Below are 19,065 nucleotides of genomic sequence, written 5' to 3'. Positions count from 1 at the left end.
TTTGTGCTCATACTCCCGTATATACCACCCGGTATTAAAAATATGACAAGGTTCCAAGCGTTCTAATTGAATCCTTTCATTTGATATCCAACATGACCATATTCTATTACAAAAAAAACTCCTTTCGCATGTATTGGGAGAGTACCCCGCCCCCTTAAAACCCAACGTGAAATCACCCCACGCATTGCATGAATAGGGACTCATATATGTTCTTGCCAAATTTTGTGACAGTAAGTGTAGCCATTTCCGAGTAAATCGAGTGTGATGGACAGGCAGACAAAAAGGTTTTGTTTGGCACAGCTTTGATCTAACTTAAGCTTGAACTATAAGTTCACTGACGCACCCACGCCATATTTGTGATTACAGAAAAGAAACTAAATCTGTAACCTGTTCTGATCACGCTGCGGGAAGAGTTGCCTTTGCCCTCGATATACTATAGTGGATTTCTTCGGTCGCTGACACCAATAACATAAAAGTAAATCTGCAATGCACAAGCGAATGTAGTATCAGTAGCGACATGTCAGCACGGGATGCAATCTCATCACTAATTTGTGGAGATGCTTGAGGCCAGGTAAATCCTGGTCTTTGCATAAACCACTTCCGTGACTCTATACTCTTTCTTTGGATTTCCTCCCGAACCTAGCGGAGATCTTATTCCGTCGTTTTACCGAATAAAAAATCTGTTCCCCACAGTGTGGCGTGATGTGCCCCTATCGGATCTTGGTTACTAGTTTCAGCGATAACCTCAAGCCTAACTCACTCCCTTATAGCAACCAGGATTATACCACTGCGTAATAAAGCGTTCCTACTCTGCAACACGCTGCATAGTCACGAGCTCGTATTGCGGGAAACGCTCTTTGGTGCAACAAGGGGCGATAAGATGTTGTATCTGCCCCCCGTTAATATTTCAAAGTAGGAGCGGATGATAGAGCAGTTAATTGCCTCTGTCCACTTCATCCGCAGCCTAAGCTACAGGTAGTCACCGCAGAGCGCGGCAAAACAGCTGAACGTGGCGAAGTCATACTCCTCGTCATCATGACGTCTACACTAGAGTACATCTAATAAATAGTATCCACATTAAATGGTCTGAACTTGCGAATGTATTGGTGAAACTTATCCATACATATTATAGGCACTAAACCACAGGTAGATACTGCTAGATGTTTAGGGCCTATGGTGTATACGCATAAGTTTCTCCAATACATTCGCAAGTCCGGACCATTTCGTTTGAGTGCTACCCATTAGATGCAGTGTGGCCTAGAAATTGAATCGCTTCACGATTGGCGGTTTCGACCCCGTGCTGTCCATTGCGAATGCCCGATTTAACCATCAGGGCAAACGAATGCCTGGTTACGCGTACCAGACCTTAAATTTCTCCTTCCGCTCATTTCATGAATTTGCGGTTGACACCACGCTCCCAAGTATGACAATAGCTTCCTCAATGAGTAATCTATGACTCCAGAATGTGCCTGCACCCTGAGACACTATGGTCGCGTACAGCCTTACATGTTAAGGGAATTTCTACGACCTACGCTTCCCTCCATGTTTCACCAACTTTGGTAACGGAAGAGATCGGGGTATTGTCATCAAGATGTACTCTCCAACGTGAGTGCGGCTTTGCAATGAGTGTTCTTAGGAGTAATTTACTTCTTTGAAATATTCCTTTTTCTCTAATCTTTGTCTGCCTGTGTATCTAACCGTCTACCTGTGTGACTTCCATGCAAATTTTATTCCAAAATACGTGCAGCAATTCAGCATTCGCTATACTAGGACACATGAGACTACTATTCCAACTAATTAACATGTTTTAATCCACTAACGAGATTATATCTTAGAAATCTGTTATCTTACTTGCGCTCTAAACCTGAGAGAACCTGAATGAACCCTTTTTACTAAAATCCTCCCTTTGAATCATATATTCATAATCCCCCCGGTATGAGCTTTCTGGGAGAAGGATCGAATAGAACTGCGAGCGACAAGGTGGAAAAGGATCGCATTTGTCATTTTCTTTGGGTGAAGGGGCGTGCTGAATTTCGACTTGTGCCGAAACCTTCCCAAGCAGATAGTCATCACTGCTGTAGAGAATAAGGATTGGCTGAAATTGATAGAAATTGGCAAATCTTGACTTTTGTTGAAATGGGTTCATTTCAAAGAAGAATTGGATAAAGTGATCCGCACGGTTTTTTTGAAGAGGAAGAAGCCTTCTGGGGTTCCAGCCGAGTTGGTATTCATACAGATTAGCTCTTGTTGACTTCTAACTTGAGACTTCTGGCTGTTTCAAAAATTAACGATTAATTGGAAAGAGTGTGAGAGCAAAGAGTGTCATTTAAACTATAGTGGAATTCATTGGGCGGCGATATTGCCAAAAGGAGTCTAAAACTCTCCGATGATCATGGGAGGATGATCATCCTGTTATAAGTATGGATTATCTGAGATTATTTCCAGTTCGTTAGGAAGTGCGGGTTCAGTAGGCAATTATTTATCATAGAGGACAAAAGCTGGCTAATAATTACAGAATAGTGAGTGTGGTGTTTAAGTCGCCTCCAAGATAAGGTAGTATGATTCGCTAGCAGAACAAGATTATACATACATGAATGCAAACTGGGAATAACGTGGCAACTATGCTTATATGTCATCGCTGCCAGTTTTCTCAAATGTCTTTTAGCTTACACCAGGTCTTCGCGAGAGGCACTGTTCTCCTGTATGTAGTTGCAGGGCAACCCTCTAGTCGGTCATTCTCGGATTGTAAGTTCGATTCCATGACAGGGTCCGCGATATAAATGTCGGGCTTTCCTGATACGTTATATATCCACGACCACTCCTGCCTTCAAACCAACATTTCCGACGGGACATTCCTTAAGGTTTTATAGTCAACCAAAGTATGAAAACTATTGCTATCGGTAAATACAAGCGAACGAACGAATTTCGCACTTATTAGCCGAATTTCAAGTTATTATTCGCATATACGCCTGTGACCCTACCGATGGAGACGGAGAGAGACAGGACAGGAGATTGAAACAAATTCTCGTAACGGGCTCTTTCTCCTTAGTCTATAGGAACGATATCTACGATACCTTAGATGAAGCAATGACGAATGCCAAGATGCTAGGCAGCTGGAAGAGATATTTGCATTCTCGACTAAAGCAGGCCTAGACAGAACACCGCTGGCTGCTCCGTTGATGAAAAGTAAGGCATATCACTGTGCGGATGAAGACCTACGGATTCGCAGAGACACTAGTGTAGTGTATACGATAACAGGTGCATTTTTTTTATCCTTTGGGCAAGTTAGCGAATATCTGTGGTGGAGAAAACGAATCATTGTGAGATTCTAGCCAGATTGAAGCGCGGACAACTGTAGTTGAAATTTTACTAGCGTTTTCCACCGATCTAGAAAATCGAGGAATAAGAGATGTACCTATGGGCCAGTCCAAATTAATGCACGGAGTTGAAAGCCGTTCTCACGTCACGGAACAGGCAGCGATAAATCTCTAAGAAGAGATCGAAATTAAAAAGGCGTTCTCAACCAACCGTATAACACTATAATATCCATATTTCGGCGTACTTATCACCAGTGCTCGGTGCTTTAACGGTGGTGCTTCCAAACCCAAACACTGATGAAAACGACAAGTAATCGTGAAAATACGAATATTTGCGGATAATAAAAACATTTAGTAAAAGTGGAAATGGTTTGGATTTTTTTATTTTTAGAGAGAGGAAAGTATTGCGAGGAGAAGTTCTTCGCGAGCAGAGTATTGTCTTTTCTTTTACTCAGGGGCTTAGCGGCAAATTAGTGAACTCCAAGAAATTAGTTATGGTCAGCCACCTTCTTTTAAACATGCTTCTTCGTTGCGCCCTCGCAATGAGACGTCCAAAACAAACCGAAAGGCCGTCTTGTACTTTCCAAACATTTAGACAGACAAAAGAAATGATATTAGGCTATAATTTTTAGCCAGTGAAGCTTCGCCTTTTTGTGTACCGTGATGATACGAACCTCCTTTCACTTGTCTGGAAGATATGTTCAAACAAAGTCTTGTTAAAAATATACTGTTTACAATTTTCTGAAAAAGAAATTAGAAGCATCAGGAACGTAACAGCTGTTAATATAAACAATCAGAAAAGGAAAGGTAAAAGAATATGGGATATGTCAGAAGATGGGTCGGATAACGGGGTGGATCCCAAAGCAACTCAGAAATAATTTCGAAAAAGCTGGCCTGACCTGCAGAATTATGAAAATATGAAACGCAATAATCAAACTTTATTTTGACGATGGAATCAAGGAACGGGAAATTCAGACATGACACGAGAAGAGGTTAAATTTTCGTCCTTCGCAAAAGTCTCTATTGTTTGATAGACGTCCCGAATAAAAATTAGATCAACACCATTGAAGAAGAATGTCCAAAACGATATAAGAAGGGAGACTTCATGGTTCCACACCGGTTGGGAAGCCGAAAAAATAGGAAGATTCGTCGATGTCAACGGGGATCCATAATTAGGTATAAGTATCTGGCGGACGGGATTATTTGTGCCAATTATCTATGGTGGAATGTAGTTTTGCCTCCCTGATTGTCAAGGGCCAGCTAAGCTTTATTTTTTTAAAGTTTTGGGTTCAATCATCCTGCACGTTCCTTAACTGCAGTCCGCAAACTAGGATTATTAAAAAATATCAAAAGCTAAATTTTTGGTGGCCTGTCAAACTTTTTTATCGAATTGGTGGACCTCGGCGCAAAACCGGGATGTCTGGAGTTCCTTGTTAAGGCAGGCCTAGACCGGATACCGGTTGTTGCGCCGATGATGATGATGATGATGTTAAACTTTTTTTGTGAATTTTGGTGTTTTTTCACCGCTTTTTCAATGAATAAAAAAAAACTACTGAGCGAATCGCAATTATCCTAGTTTGCAGAGCGTAGAAATATGTTCTCAATAAGTACTGAAAATTTCCAAGAATTTCGTTGGATAGATTTTGTGCTATGGTGGCAGCCGATTTTCATTATGTGGTTTCGAGAAAAACGCATTTAAAAAGTAGAATGCGATTTTTAGCCATAAAACCTTAATTGACCATTAATCTGCTATACCTAATCCATAACCCTTAGGTTTCTTGAAGAAACACATGTACCGCTTTGGCTTCAATTTTTGTCCTTTTAGCGAAGTCATGTCATTCGGATCGATAAATATGAGCTTTATTACGGCGATAGACATAAATCTGGCATGTGACTTATCATATGTTTAACACTATAATTTCCGAACGACTCCGAATATCGAAAAAACACTTTGCCCATGAATTCTACACTATATCTAGACATAATTGAAGCCAAAAAAAAATCGATTCCGTGAATCCGATGCACGGGATGACTCCTTAAAGACAATTTTTTTGTAAAACTAGTTATGTTCAGCAAATGTCTCCATCAGTTTTTTTACGAACTAGTAGAGACGGAAGACTAAAGAATGACCGAAGAACTGCTGAAGAACCATCCTAGTACCTTGCTCAGTCAAATAAATATAGAAGAGGAGAACTGATTTGGAGACCGACATTTTTTTTTGTAAATTAAAAAGGTAAAAAAAAACTGAAAACCCTAAAATATCTGATGTACAAAGCGGTCAGTTACTGACTTGTTAATCTTGTGCATGAGCGAGTTGTTGACTTTCCGATATTAAACACGTACGAGAACTTTTCCGTCTTTAGTCCTTCATGCCATCAGCTTTCTTAACTGCAATATTTACGGGCGTCATATCGTGAAAAATTTCAAGTATCCATCCACATAATGGTCAAACAGCAAATGCTTACAAATGAACTCTAATGTACAAATCTCTCTTGGACATTGAACGGGCCGGTGGTCCATTGCTATAATTAGGGTATAATCCAGCTACTTAGATCCGCACTCAGGACTCTGCTCAATCGATCTAACGTCTCCCTTGGAGTAACGATATCATACTTTGCTTCACCGGGGACGAAGATGTGATTGCCCTTAATGTTTATGACAATCAAACCTACCATAAATTCCATCGTTGGCCCGTAATTAAGCTAAATCACGACATATACTACGTGGAATCGTTGAAAGCGTCCACCGTGGGGCACTTAGTAACTTTACTAGGACGATGGTACCAGAATATATACATTCGAACATATATATAATGTTAGCTCCCTTTTTGCATGCAGAATGAACACATATATTGACCCAACGCCAGGACTAACCATTTCATTAACACCTGTATTTGGTGAGCTGGCGCCCTGTACCGTCTCACATGTGGCTTACAAGTGTCATAGGATGGCTCTACCGCTAACAACCAAATAATTTTATTACTTCCACGGGTCTCCACTTTGTTCTCTGCGGCATACATAAAGGCTAATATATGCCGGGCGGCATTTTATTATTCCAAGGGTGCATAATATCTTCTTTTCAGTCGCGAGGTTCCCATTCCGCAAATAATACCATGTGCTCCGAACAGCATTTACTGGAATTTCTGTATGTAATTTATGGTAATTTCAAAACTTCTCACTGACAGTTAGAGTCGCACGATACCCTTAATACATAGCAGTATGAGGGTAGCGTTATAATATATAAAAGCGTGCGGGAGGATAACCTGAAATGTACAGCTCCTGTGTTACTTAGCAGGGAAACCTCATTGGACTGGCAAATTTCTTTTGGATGGCGTTATTATTGTTAAGTTTAGTATTGTGCAGAAGCTGGTGGGGGAAGATTGCGTCATTAGGGATTTTCATATTCATAGAGTATTTTGGTATTCGGTCGTAAATCCTCAAATTACCTAAAAATTTTCTTACACGTCATGGGAAAACTGCATGAACATGACAGCGAATGATATCGATCATTTAGAGGCAAAATATTTGAATATTACCCAGTAGTCTTCCTGTCTACCGAAACGTCCTTATCAGGCGTGACAAATAGTCGTGATTTTATTTTCAGATATAAATACAATATAAAACGTTGCTTCACTAGTTATTTTACGCTACAAAAGGAAAAAAAATTGCAGGGGTGATATGTTGTCTTCTGTGTAAAAGCACTTCCTCTAGTACATCCCCTCCGGAATCGATTTTTCTGGATGAGAAATTCGCGTGTTTGCGAAAATATTACAAGTGGCTGGCTGTAGTTGAGATTATGGTTGAATGACTTTGACAGGTGAGTTTACTGCACTTCTGATCCCAAAACTGTTCCCAATATATTCAATCAATGGGCGGGAGTTTTTTCAATGAACTAGTTCGCAAATGTAAATTTTAGGCAATGTGTCAACATGGAGCTATGTAAAGGTAGATAACATTTACATAAACTTTCAGAAGAAGCTAGATCTCAGTACAATGCAGTTATTTTGGCCATATGGGCATCTCCCTTAAGTTAAAAACTTGCCGGGGACTCCATTGTCAGTTTGGGTATTCAAACGGCCACAGTGTGATTAGCAGTAGTGGCAACGCGGAAGATGCTGGCGGCCGAAAAAATTCGGATTAGATGGGTAGTCTGTCCTGTAAGAGAATAGATCTCCCTAATGAGATATTTTAAACGCCTCATGTTAAGACACGCGAAGTGTGGGGAAAAAGGCCATATTGTCAGGAGGTGCAACAGGGATCCGAAATTACCCCTGAAGCAAAGAAAGAACGGGAAAGCCGGCATAATGCCAGAAGTGGTAGATGCCCGGAATTCCGGAAGGTGCTGACTACAATAAGAAATTCAAATAAACCACAATCTTTTCAGGGTCGCCTAGCATTCACTTGAGCAGACCACTTATGAATCTAAGATCGAAATTGTCATTATGAGTGAACTTTATAGAAACCGTCACGGTGGTAAATTCGACTGTTGGGGGGGCGTGCGGTCGACAAGCCATACAGTGTACTATGAATCAAGTAGTCAGCGGCTTTATGTAGACGAAAATAGGTTGGGTACATGTTTACATGTCTCATAAGTCTGATACTGTCTGAATTCGAGGAAATACTTGACAATTTTGTTTCTGACGGAAGAGAAGATTGCCCTTGTTTGGGCCCTTAAGTATTAGACTCTTTTGAGCAGTTGGATATATTTCAGAGATCACCAACCAATCCTCTTCGAACTATGGGGGGAGCCACAGGCCAAAGAACCATCATGACCAATACCGAGAAAGAGATCGTGCTTGTCTGCAAAAGCTTTGGATGAGCAGATCTTCATAGAAGTTTGGTTAGATCAACCTAATAAAACAAGCACACTACAGAAAAGGATCTCCATCTGACAATATGCAACGCCAAAGTATGTGACGCGTCCATGTTCAGGAAATGCTCATTCCCCTGTAGAAGACCCTAACTACTGGTGGAATACTACCACGATGCCAGGCGAACCCCTCAGACGGCAGTATCGATTAGAGGTGAAAAAATCACAGCTATAAAGAAGCCCGTAAAACTCTAAGCTGACCACCAACGAAACAAGAGGGAACGTTTTAAGAATCTCCGTTCGGAGGCGGACCTAAACTCCTGGGCGAATGCCCATAGAATCGTAATGACATGATTTAGAATCGTTCATCGCCACAGATCCCGTGCCCCAACCTCTGGTTGAAAGCAGCTTCCAAAATAGTACATACGACAGTAAAGCTCCGGGCCTGGATGGCGAATTGGCGAAATATAGACTGGAAATGTTTGCTAAGTTATTTGAAACGTGCATGTCCGAGGGGCTACTTCCCTCGGCATGAAAGTCAGCCATTCTCCTACAGACTCATATCATATGGCTAGATCATGTTATCTACAATTGATTGCTACCGGTTGTCGAGTGCCAAGAAGGCATTTCGCATTGATAGTATAGGTTCTATAGAGCCAAATCAGCACTTGATACCATCAAATTGGTTACTAGCTTGGTCGAAAATAAAATTCATAGAAAAAGTAGGACTAGAAAATGTTGCATCGTTTTAACCCTGGACGTGAGAAAAGCACCTGCAACTTAATACGGGAATGTATAGTAAGAATTGGTATTCCCGCGCTGCCATTGTCGATAGCTACTTTCAAGAACAGAGGCTCAAGTATGACACCGAGGATGGACTCTAGAGGGCTCCGTACTTGGCCCACTACTGTGACTGTGGACCATCATGTACAACGATATGTTTAATCTTCCGGCCCAGGAGGAAGGCACGGTGACGGATCAGCACAGTTGTGGTCGCGAAACATCTCGAAGATGCTGAGTTTTACTAATGTGAAGTAATTATAATAGTACTATTAGGGGATGGCTAAAGTGTTCGCGAAGTTGTGTTATAGGCAACACGTGAATTATGTTTGCGATAAAGCACCCACATTATCCCTCTGCAACTGATAGTTAAAGTGGTGTACTCAAACTTCGATAGGGTCCCAGAGCACCCAGAACACGTATTCTGCCGTTGTCCAAGATCCGTAAAAGGAAGAACGAAAGGTTACGTATGCAACGTGAAGAAGAAAGTTTACCAAGATAGACTACGGTGACTACGTTCTGTAATGTGATACCTTATGATAGTTTCACGGGGCATGGGAGAATTGGGGGTGGTTTCAGTGGGTAAAAATCTTCTGAAGATTTCCAGCTCCTCAAAAAAGAAAAACGGAAAAGACAGATATACAGACAGACGGATAATAATAAGGTTTTGGTTTACACAAACCCTTCAAAAGACGCCAAACTGATAAAACGCGACACGAAATGATTGCAACTTTGAACAAATCGACAGTCTTGTGTAGTTAGGTACAATATCATCTATAGGTTGTTAAGATTCGAAAGATGAATTCTCAGACGCCTGGTTAAATTCAACCATGGAGGATATCAACTTCCTTAATCTAGATGATGTACTCAGAACCATCTTCTCTAGTTCCCTGGAGGAGCATACCAAGAGCGATAAAAAGTCCCACAGAAACTACACGAGGCAACCCTCAAGCTGTCAATCGATAAATCCACATTTCTTAGTGTGAAAACCTCTTTCTACATCTTGCAGCAGCGAGGCAATATTAAATTTAGAGTAGATTTTTCTTACTAAACCGCTCATATAAGGAAAGGGACCAAAAGAGAAATTATTTAAACGGTCCGTACATAAAAGTACTAGTTCTTACAGAAATATTATAAGAAAACTATTGCAAATCCTTTATCGTTACCGCCACGACACCCAATCAACAGCCGCTCCACTCCCCGCCGGTGCTTTAAACCCTGACACATCATGTGCCGGCGACCCCAATGGTGGTATCCTAACTGCAATTAAAGGTCAACTTCGGGCCAAACTCGTTTTTCCTCTTCAGACTCGCCGTATGATTGTGTTGCCCTTACATGCCGTCCCTACCTCTAACTCCCACCGGTTTTTTTAAGGTTTTGTGTGAAACAAAACCTTATTAGAATGGTGACGGTGTCTGTCTGTCCGTCTGTCCGTCTGTCTGTCTGTCTGTCTGTCTGTCTGTCTGTCTGTCTGTCTGTCTGTCACACCCGATTTATTCGGAAACGGCTAGACCGATTGGTACGAAAATTGGTGAGAGTATGTAATCTGGTGATCCCTTTACATGCAGTAAGTGGCGCCATCTTACGTTAAGTTTAAGGGGGGCTCTCCGTACATGTGAATGGAGGGTGCAAATTTTTTTTTCACAGAATGTAGCCAAGTAGGGTATCAAATGAAAGGTCTCAACTAGTACTTTTCGAATCTGGTTCAATATTTGATATTAGATGAAACATAGGGGAGTAAGGGTTGAAAATATGACCCACAAAAAGTGTAATAGGTCTCGTTCTCAGAACCTATCCAACCGAAAAATCTGGAAAAAATCACAGTGGTGCATCTATACGAAATCTAGGCCTCAAAATATATCCGGTTCCGATATCTGCACAAATAAAGTTAATAATAGTATATTTCCGCATTTTAGAAATTTACCCGGCAGCCCCCCTTATGTTCATCTCAGAAATACAAAATTTGGCATGAGTGTAACGAAGAATATAATGCACAGTTTGGTCAAGTTTGAAGAAAATCCAACTATTATTAACAAAGTTATTGGGGGTGAAACTTTACAATTTTTTGTGAATTTCGTGCACTCTACAACCCGCATGACGTCATCATCACATATCAATTCGTCAATTCCACAACGAAATGAATTCTTATGAATTGGGTCGCAGACAATTATTTTGTTTTAGTTTTTTAGTTATTTGTCAACCAGACATGTGTATATGTAGGTATATAATATATGCGTGCTAATGAACTTTGCGGCTAGTGCCTAATTCAGATAGATATAAGACGTAAATCGGAAATATGGGTACGATAAATTTAGATACGTGCATATATGTGTACAGCAGGTAATAGGCAGTTTGTTTGTTTAGGGTGAGCGTGATATCTATGGCTCTAATATGTACGTATGTCTCGTAGTTTGGAAAAATATGAAGGATTATGTTGGATTTGTAGCTATATACGGACAGAGAAATGTGCGTCTCTTACATAAGATGAACACAAAACCTTTATACCCGAAGCGCGAGCTTCCGGTATTCCGACTTGTTGTATCTTATATCTACGTCCCCTACGCTAGCCGTTCCCGCTCGTACGAAGAATTGTTTGACAACTTGTCGGAACTCGTTACTGCCAATTTCCTTCCCTCTCTTTCTTCCTCTACGGATATTTTAACCACCCCATACTCAACTGGCCTAGTAAGCGTTCCTATTCCTTCCAACAACCTCTTCCACTCTTCCCTTCTACTCTCTTCTTATATGAACAGTTGTTTTGCCCTGAATTTCAACACCTCCAAAAACTTTTTGGCCCGAGATACCTGCTAAGCGTCAAGGCCACGCTTGCCCGCGGTAACTTGAAACCGTTTTGGTCCCACACTCACCATTTCAGTTACTCACCCCATCTTTTCCTTCTTCCATCAACTTTGCTAATTCCGCTGCCTCACAACAGTCCTGCGTATTTCTTCGTTCTTATTTCTCTGCCATATTTTATTTATGCCAATTTCGCCAAAGCTTTTGATACCGTTGACCATAATGTTCTCCTTTCCAAACTCTCTCAACTCAATTTCCCCCCTCAATCATCTCTTGGCTTTCGTCCTACTTCTTATACCGTCTATACAGAGTTTCTTTTCATGGACACCCATCCCGTTCCTTCTCTTCCTCCTCTAGTGTTCCTCACTGCGCCATACTTGGTCCCCTACTATTCATGACTTTTATCAATGACCTCCACTCCATTCTCACCTGTTCGTCTTTGGTGTACGCTGACGAGCGTAAATTATTTGCCTCTGTTTCGTCTCCACTGGAATGAGCTCTCGCGCAGTTCAACCTTAATACTTTGGTCTATTGGTACTCGGTTAACACGCTGAATACAGCAAATGCCACCGGATGTGCTATTCACTCAAATCCTCCCTTAAATCCTTTTCCTACTCTTTTGGCGGAAAACACCACTACTCACCTCCTTTCAAGACCTGGGTGCAATCTTGGATAACAAACTTCGTGCACACTTCATTGACATCATCAACCGAGTTTCCCAAATGTTTAGTTTTATCCTACGTTCCTCCTCCGACTTTACCTCAATCCAGTCCTCCTTAACAGTTTTTAACTCCCTTGTCACAAATATGTGTATCCTGGTCCCTCTTCCGCAACCGTGACTGCCGCCCTCTTGACGCTGTACAACGTAAATTAAGCCGGATCCTCTTTTTCCAAAAGAACCTTCCCTGGGTGGAGACTATCCGTCACGGCTCTGCATCCTCAATCTCCCTTTCCTGCAGCAACGTCGCATCTTCCTTGATATGTGTACCCTTTTCAAACTTGGTAATTGCCTGATGGACTGCTCTGCAAACTCCGATCGCCTCTCATAGTATACGTGGTGCGGACATTTCTGAAGTACCGTTCACGGAGCTCGACATCTACTTTCACTCCCCGATCCCGGGACTATGGCGGTCCTACAGCACCGGTCCATAGCTTTAAGCATAAGTTAAGCCATTTACTTGTTCCTTCCTCTGAGGACAATATGTAATTAGGAATTTACTTTTCTGTATATTCTCTTTAATTAAATAAATAAATAATCTGTTATGCCAGTAGATGAGAAAAAAGTCTATCGCAAAATGAAAAACAACTTTTGTTAATAGTTTAGACTACACCACTTGGGGCTGCTCATTGGAGACTGATGAATTTCATTATGATGCCATCAACAAATAGGGCAATTGGAAATTTGACACAAAAGCTTAAAAACGCTGGTATATGTGGTTTTGGGCGGATGATAAAAGCATCCTCATCTTGAACATAATTCCGGTGATGGTTAGAAAACAGTAAGAAATGAAGCTAAATCAGAGGTGCGCCTAAGTTTCACCTCATAAAGTCCATCTAGAGGCAGCAGTCCATGAGTTGAGATCATAATCCATCATCAGCATAATTATATAATAGTTTCTGACGAATAGGGCACTTTCGCAGACTCCTTTCTTACGTTTTTATTTGGTACGTTATTTTTTAACCAATCCTCATCACTCTTAATATTTTCAAAGTAAAAACCTTACGACAACGGAACAAATACCTATATCCTTAATACAATGAGGATTTGAACCCGGAGTCAAGAGGCTGACACTCAACCATCTCGGCCATCGTACCTAATTTTGATTAAGGTAAGTTTATCTCTCAAAACAAAAAAAATCTTCGATTTCCAATCAGTAAATTGACTAGATTTGGTGGAATTCTCGAAAGTCTATCAAATTCCTCTTCAAATCCTTCGGCTGTTTCTATTTTCCCACCTTATAAATCATTTAACCAAAAAGGTAAAGGAATAAATCTACCTAAATTATGTCTGCATACACGAGCCAGTTAGTAATGTCTTTCCTTAGGTTTGTGTTTGCTAACGGACACATTGAGATTGTAATCGAAAAAGGCAAACGGATCGAATCGAATGACTGGCAAAGCTTAAAATGGGGGTAATGAGAATTTGCCGAGCACTGCACACTTCAAGGGTAGTGGTTTGTAGAAAGAGGTCAGGTGTACGCTTTTAAGGAGAGTCATTATACTCTCAGCAGCAAAATTTGGCCGCACTATTCTCCTAAATCTGGCTCATTTCCGGGGAGTGAAATGTAAGATTTCCAGCGTACTTGAATGGCACTTATGCCTTTCACTAATCGATAATTTTCGAGATTTTTTTTTGACTATTTATTGGACATAGCTTTTTATAACATTTCCCATTTCCATTAAGTCCCCAGTCGACTGAACACTGGTACCCTTAAAACGTACAAGTGCCATTGAAAATCTACGCATCAGACGGGAAAACCCCCCGCCAAAATCATTAATGCAATCGAAAAAACTTTCCGTCAAGTAAAATCAAAGTTCTTGGGTTACAAAAAGGGGATGATATGAAAGCGGTGTTTGGCGCATTTATGTGTTCGAAGTTTGAAATAAAACGGAAAATCCGGAGCGGAAGACATTTGCAAACGCTATTGAACATGTAAAACGTCATGGAACTAGCTTTATTCGATTATTTAGGAACTGGAAAAAGGGTTAAATCACTTCCTGCGCCTAAGCTACATACATTAGCCGTTGACGTTTCCACAACACTCGCTATATAATAATGTCGATTGGAAAACGTCTTGAAATGACTCAACTTGTTCGGAAAAAAATTAAAAAAAGGTGTCCTTCGGAAAAGGGTAGCAACAATTAAAAAGCAGAATTGCATGTCCCAGAATCGAGGATATAAATATTACCAATAGCGAGAATTGACCTGTATTATTTGCTTCATTTTACCTTTGGGAGGTTGCCACTAAAAACGCACTTGGCGCCATTGTCTCAACAACTTTGTTCGATGTTAAGCCGACTTCGCTATTTGTGTCATTCCAGCTGGTCATTGACTTCGAAGCAATATTGAAATTTTATCTGGAAAATTAATTATTGATGCGAAATTCACTCATTCAACAAAATCGTCAGAGAGTTGCTCACTGAATACCGAATTGAATGGAATTAATCGGTTAGTTTTGGAAAGGCAGGGGAATGGCAGATTCGTGATAAGCAAGGGTGGGAGCGTTTGGTCGTATGTACAAAAGCCTGTCGCTTGACATTAATCCCCACAGTTGTGTACTAGCAACTGACGCCACTTGATTGAATACATCGGCTTATAATGTTTTTTCCACGACGAAAGCTATTTAATTTTAATTATTCAGTTAATGAAATGATGAATGGATTTTCAATTTTTCTTTTGTATCACCTCGGTACTGACTAAAGTGTGGACATCAAGCAGTGGACTGCAAGATCGGGGAGTAAACTTGCCGCTCTTCGAAGGCTTGAGCCAAGCGTCCCGTCTTAAAAGACTACTAGTGCAAGATGATAGCCACTTCCTGTGCGAAGTGCCTCTACTTTTAAGACAACGGGCCGGAACTAGACTGGGGAGTCGGAAAATACCTCTAATCCGGGGTGTTGTAAAACCCGTGCACATTAGATAGTTTACAGTCATGGGTAATGACTGTATCTCACCGGTATACCGGTCGATGATACTTGGTCGCCTCAGTGAGTAACTGTGGCTTTGTTACGGGGGCTATAACATAAGATGAACTTCCTAAACCCAATCAAGTGGGTAACATTAATAGCACAGCAAATTTCCTATTGTGTGAAACGTTAACTACGCAGCAGCTCTACTTGTACATACATCATCATCATCATCAACAGCGCAACAACCAGTACCCGGTCTAAGCCTGCCTTAATAAGGAACTCCAGACATCCCGGTTTTGCGCCGAGGTCCACCAATTCGATATCCCTAAAAGCTGTCTGGCGTCCTGACCTACGCCACCACTCCATCCCAGGCAGGGTCTGTATCGTCTTCTTTTTCTACCATAGATATTTCCCTTATAGACTTTCCGGGTGAGATCATCCTCATCCATACGGATTAAGTGACCCGCCCACCGTAACCTATTGAGCCATGGTCTCGCTCATAGATTTCGTCGTTATCTAGGTTACAATTTTTCTTGCTAAGAACCCAAGTCTTCGAGGAGTACATGAGGACTGGCACGATCATTGTCTTGTACACTAAGAGCTTTGACCCTATGGTGAGACGTTTCGAGCAGAACAGTTTTTGTAAACCGAAATAGGCTCTGTTGGCTGCCAACAACCGTGCGCGAATTTCATCATCGTAGCTGTTATCGGTTGTGATTTTCGACCCTAGATAGGAAAAATTTTCAACGGTCTTGTAGTATCCTATCTTTATTCTTGCCGTTTGACCAATGCGGTTCGATGTTGTTGGTTGGTTGGTTTTTGGTGCTGACGTTACCACCAATACTTTGCCTTACCTTCATTGATGTGCAGCCCAAGATCTCGCACCGATTACCGCCTGCTCGATCTGGATGAAGGCAATTTGTACGTCTCGGGTTGTTCTTCCCATGATGTCGATATCGTCAGCATATGCCAGTAGTTGGGTGGACTTAAAGAGGATCGTACCTCTTTCATTTAGCTCAGTATCACGGATCACTTTCTCCAGGGTCAGGTTGCAGACGACGTATGATAGGGCACCCTCTTGTCGTAGACCGTTATTGATGTCGATTGGTCTTGAGAGTGATCCTGCTGATTTTATCTGGACTCGCACATTGGTCAGGATCAGGCTAGTCAGTCTGATCAATTTCGTCGGATACCGAATTCTCTCATGGCCGTGTACAGTTTTACTCTGGCTATGCTATCATAGCCGGCTTTAAAGTGGATGAAAAGATAGTGCAACTGATGTCATACATACACATAGAGTAAAAACCGAACTCAATTTACACTACTGTTTTGCTCTAGAAACTACTGTGTCGATATTAATCCAAATGCGTTAGATTTTCCTTCAAAGTGAGAATTGTAAACTATTTTACAACTGCGCAGACACAAACAACTTGGGAAACCGCAAGCTGGAAGGTTTTGATTTCTTCTTCATACATCTAGCAAATAAATATCCCACAACCACAACACAAATTATGTCGAAGTTTATGCAACCTGGTGGTTAAAGGGTAGTATAGGCCCCAGAGCGAAACGTAGCTCAGTACCCGCGATGGAGCAAAAAACTCAGAAAATACCTGTTGAACCAATACCAACAGCTCTACTATCTGCAGCTCTAAGTGGTGACCCCTGGGAGCTCTTTCCTAAAGAAAAGCTGCAGATAGAAAAGGATGAAGGCGAGTCTGCTGCCTTTAAAAATTGGTGAAATTTTACCAACTGACCCTCCAGGTTGGGAGTTAGGTAGGGCTGACAAACCTAGATGGAAATAACTTGTTACGAAGCCACAAAAGCAGCTTCGGGTGGGATTGACAATGACGACTTTCTCCGCAACGAAAACGAAATAACGATTTACGCATTTTCTCATGAAACGTGCGCTCCCTGTACGCCGCTAAGCAACTAGCCGACACCCGGTCCCAAAATAGGGTTGATGTAACTGCTTTACAAGAGATCCATTGGACAGGGAGCGTTTTCCTGGAGAAGAGCCGCTACACCATATATTATAGTGGCCATCCAGTAAACCATGTGCTCGGAGTAGGTTTCTTAGTCAGTCAAAACATGAAACCTGCTGTTATCGCCTTTGAAAACATAAGCGAACGGCTATAAACTCTGCCCTTGGGGGGTAAATTTAGAAATATAAGCCTCATTTACATTCACATCCCTACAGAGGAGACTGCAGAGTCGGAGAAGTATATCTTCTACGAGGCAGTAAAACGAACCTGTCCCACATATGATATCAAAATCTCACTCGGAGATTTTCACAGCAAAGCAGAGACGGAACCCGCTTTCAGGTGATACGTTGGCTCCCATACCTTACATAAAGATACCAATGATAAGGGACTGCGGATTATTCAATTAGCAGTGTCACACCAAATGGTAGTTGGAATTACCGGGTTTGCGAGGAAAGCGGTCCACAAACAAATGAGGGCCTCTCCAGACGGGACCACTCTCAACCAAATTGACCACGTGTTGATCGAATGTCGCCACCTCTCAGCCTAGATGAAATTCAGAACATATAAGGGGACCAATATAGACTCGGATCACTATCTCGTTGGTATGGTGCCCCGGCTTCAAATAACAACAGCGACTAGAATCCCCTCTGACAATCAGGTGAGAGTTAACACTGAAGCCATCCACAGCACAGCCCTCCGCAACACCTATAAGGGCGAAATGGATAACCGTGGTCAATAGAAATAATAACCGTGGTCAATAGAAATCCTGAAGATGAAGCATTTACAAATGATCTTCAAAATAACCTGAAAACGTTATCATTAATACGGTTACAAATATACTTGGCCCCAGTCGCAAAAAAAATTCGGAACGGTTGATTCGATACTAGCAACGGAAGGAAAAAATGCCACATACCGAGTAATGTTGTATTCTCAAAGGACGCGGGAACGGACAGAGATTTATCACGAAATCTGTCGAGGGGAAAAGCAACTTCACAGATGCAAAAAGGAAGCCTGGGAGAACCAACAGGTCTGTGAACTCGGAAAATACGAGGAGCAATCGCACCAATGATAGAAGTTTTACAAACATGTCAGCAGGATGAAGCCTTATATACCTCGATCCTCATCCTGCCGAGACAAAGAGGGAAATCTGATTTCCAACAGAATGGGCATATTGGAGCGATGGATTGAGTACTTTAATGAGCTACTGAACAACCAGAACATCGGCGAGTTGGAGGTCCCGCCAACTGAAGACGACGGACAAATACTGTCACCACCAAGTATAGAAGAAACAATACGTGCAATTCATCGGCTTAAAAATCATAAGTCGCCAAGAGCCGATGGAATTACCGGCGAATTGGTTAAGTATGGAAGCGACCAATTACATCAAGCGGTTCCTCAATGTGTGCTCAAGGTATGGGACAGCCAATCAATGCTTGGCGACTGGCAACGAGGCATTATCTGCCCCATACATAAAAAGGGGGAAATTACACAGTGTAGCAGTTAATTTGTAAGATATTCTCCGCTATCTTGCTAGGAGAGAGAATTCGATATTCCGACGAAAGTGATAAGACTGGCTAGGTTGACCCTGACCAATGTGTGAAGCCATATAAAAGCAGCAGGGTTAGTCTGGAGACCATTCAACATCGAGAACGGTCTAAGACAAGGAGATGCCCTATCATGCCTCCTCTCCGGAGACTGAAATTTTCCGGTGTTCAAGATTTGCAGGGGGCTCTCTCCCTGAAACTGACGTTACC

The 19,065-nt window shown here is 41.7% G+C and overlaps 2 protein-coding genes across 23 annotated transcripts in view; one reads left to right on the top strand and one right to left on the bottom strand.

Moving 5' to 3' along the window:
• Positions 1–19,065, bottom strand: part of LOC119651124 — a 413,254-nt gene that overhangs the window by 319,123 nt on the left and 75,066 nt on the right. The gene's annotated exons all lie outside the window — the stretch shown is intronic.
• LOC119651126 overlaps positions 6,898–19,065 on the top strand; it is a 43,977-nt gene continuing 31,809 nt past the window's right edge. For all 3 annotated transcript variants that reach the window (XM_038054521.1, XM_038054519.1, XM_038054520.1), the window contains exon 1: positions 6,898–7,133. In XM_038054521.1, the coding sequence (XP_037910449.1) occupies positions 7,121–7,133 (13 nt within the window). In that variant the 5' untranslated portion in view covers positions 6,898–7,120. The remainder of the gene's footprint in view (positions 7,134–19,065) is intronic.

This window comes from Hermetia illucens, chromosome 3, assembly GCF_905115235.1.
Source record: "Hermetia illucens chromosome 3, iHerIll2.2.curated.20191125, whole genome shotgun sequence".
Lineage (NCBI taxonomy): Eukaryota > Metazoa > Arthropoda > Insecta > Diptera > Stratiomyidae > Hermetia > Hermetia illucens.
The sequence above is the reverse complement of the archived record's forward strand: the minus strand, read 5'-3'. Positions and strand labels throughout refer to the sequence as shown.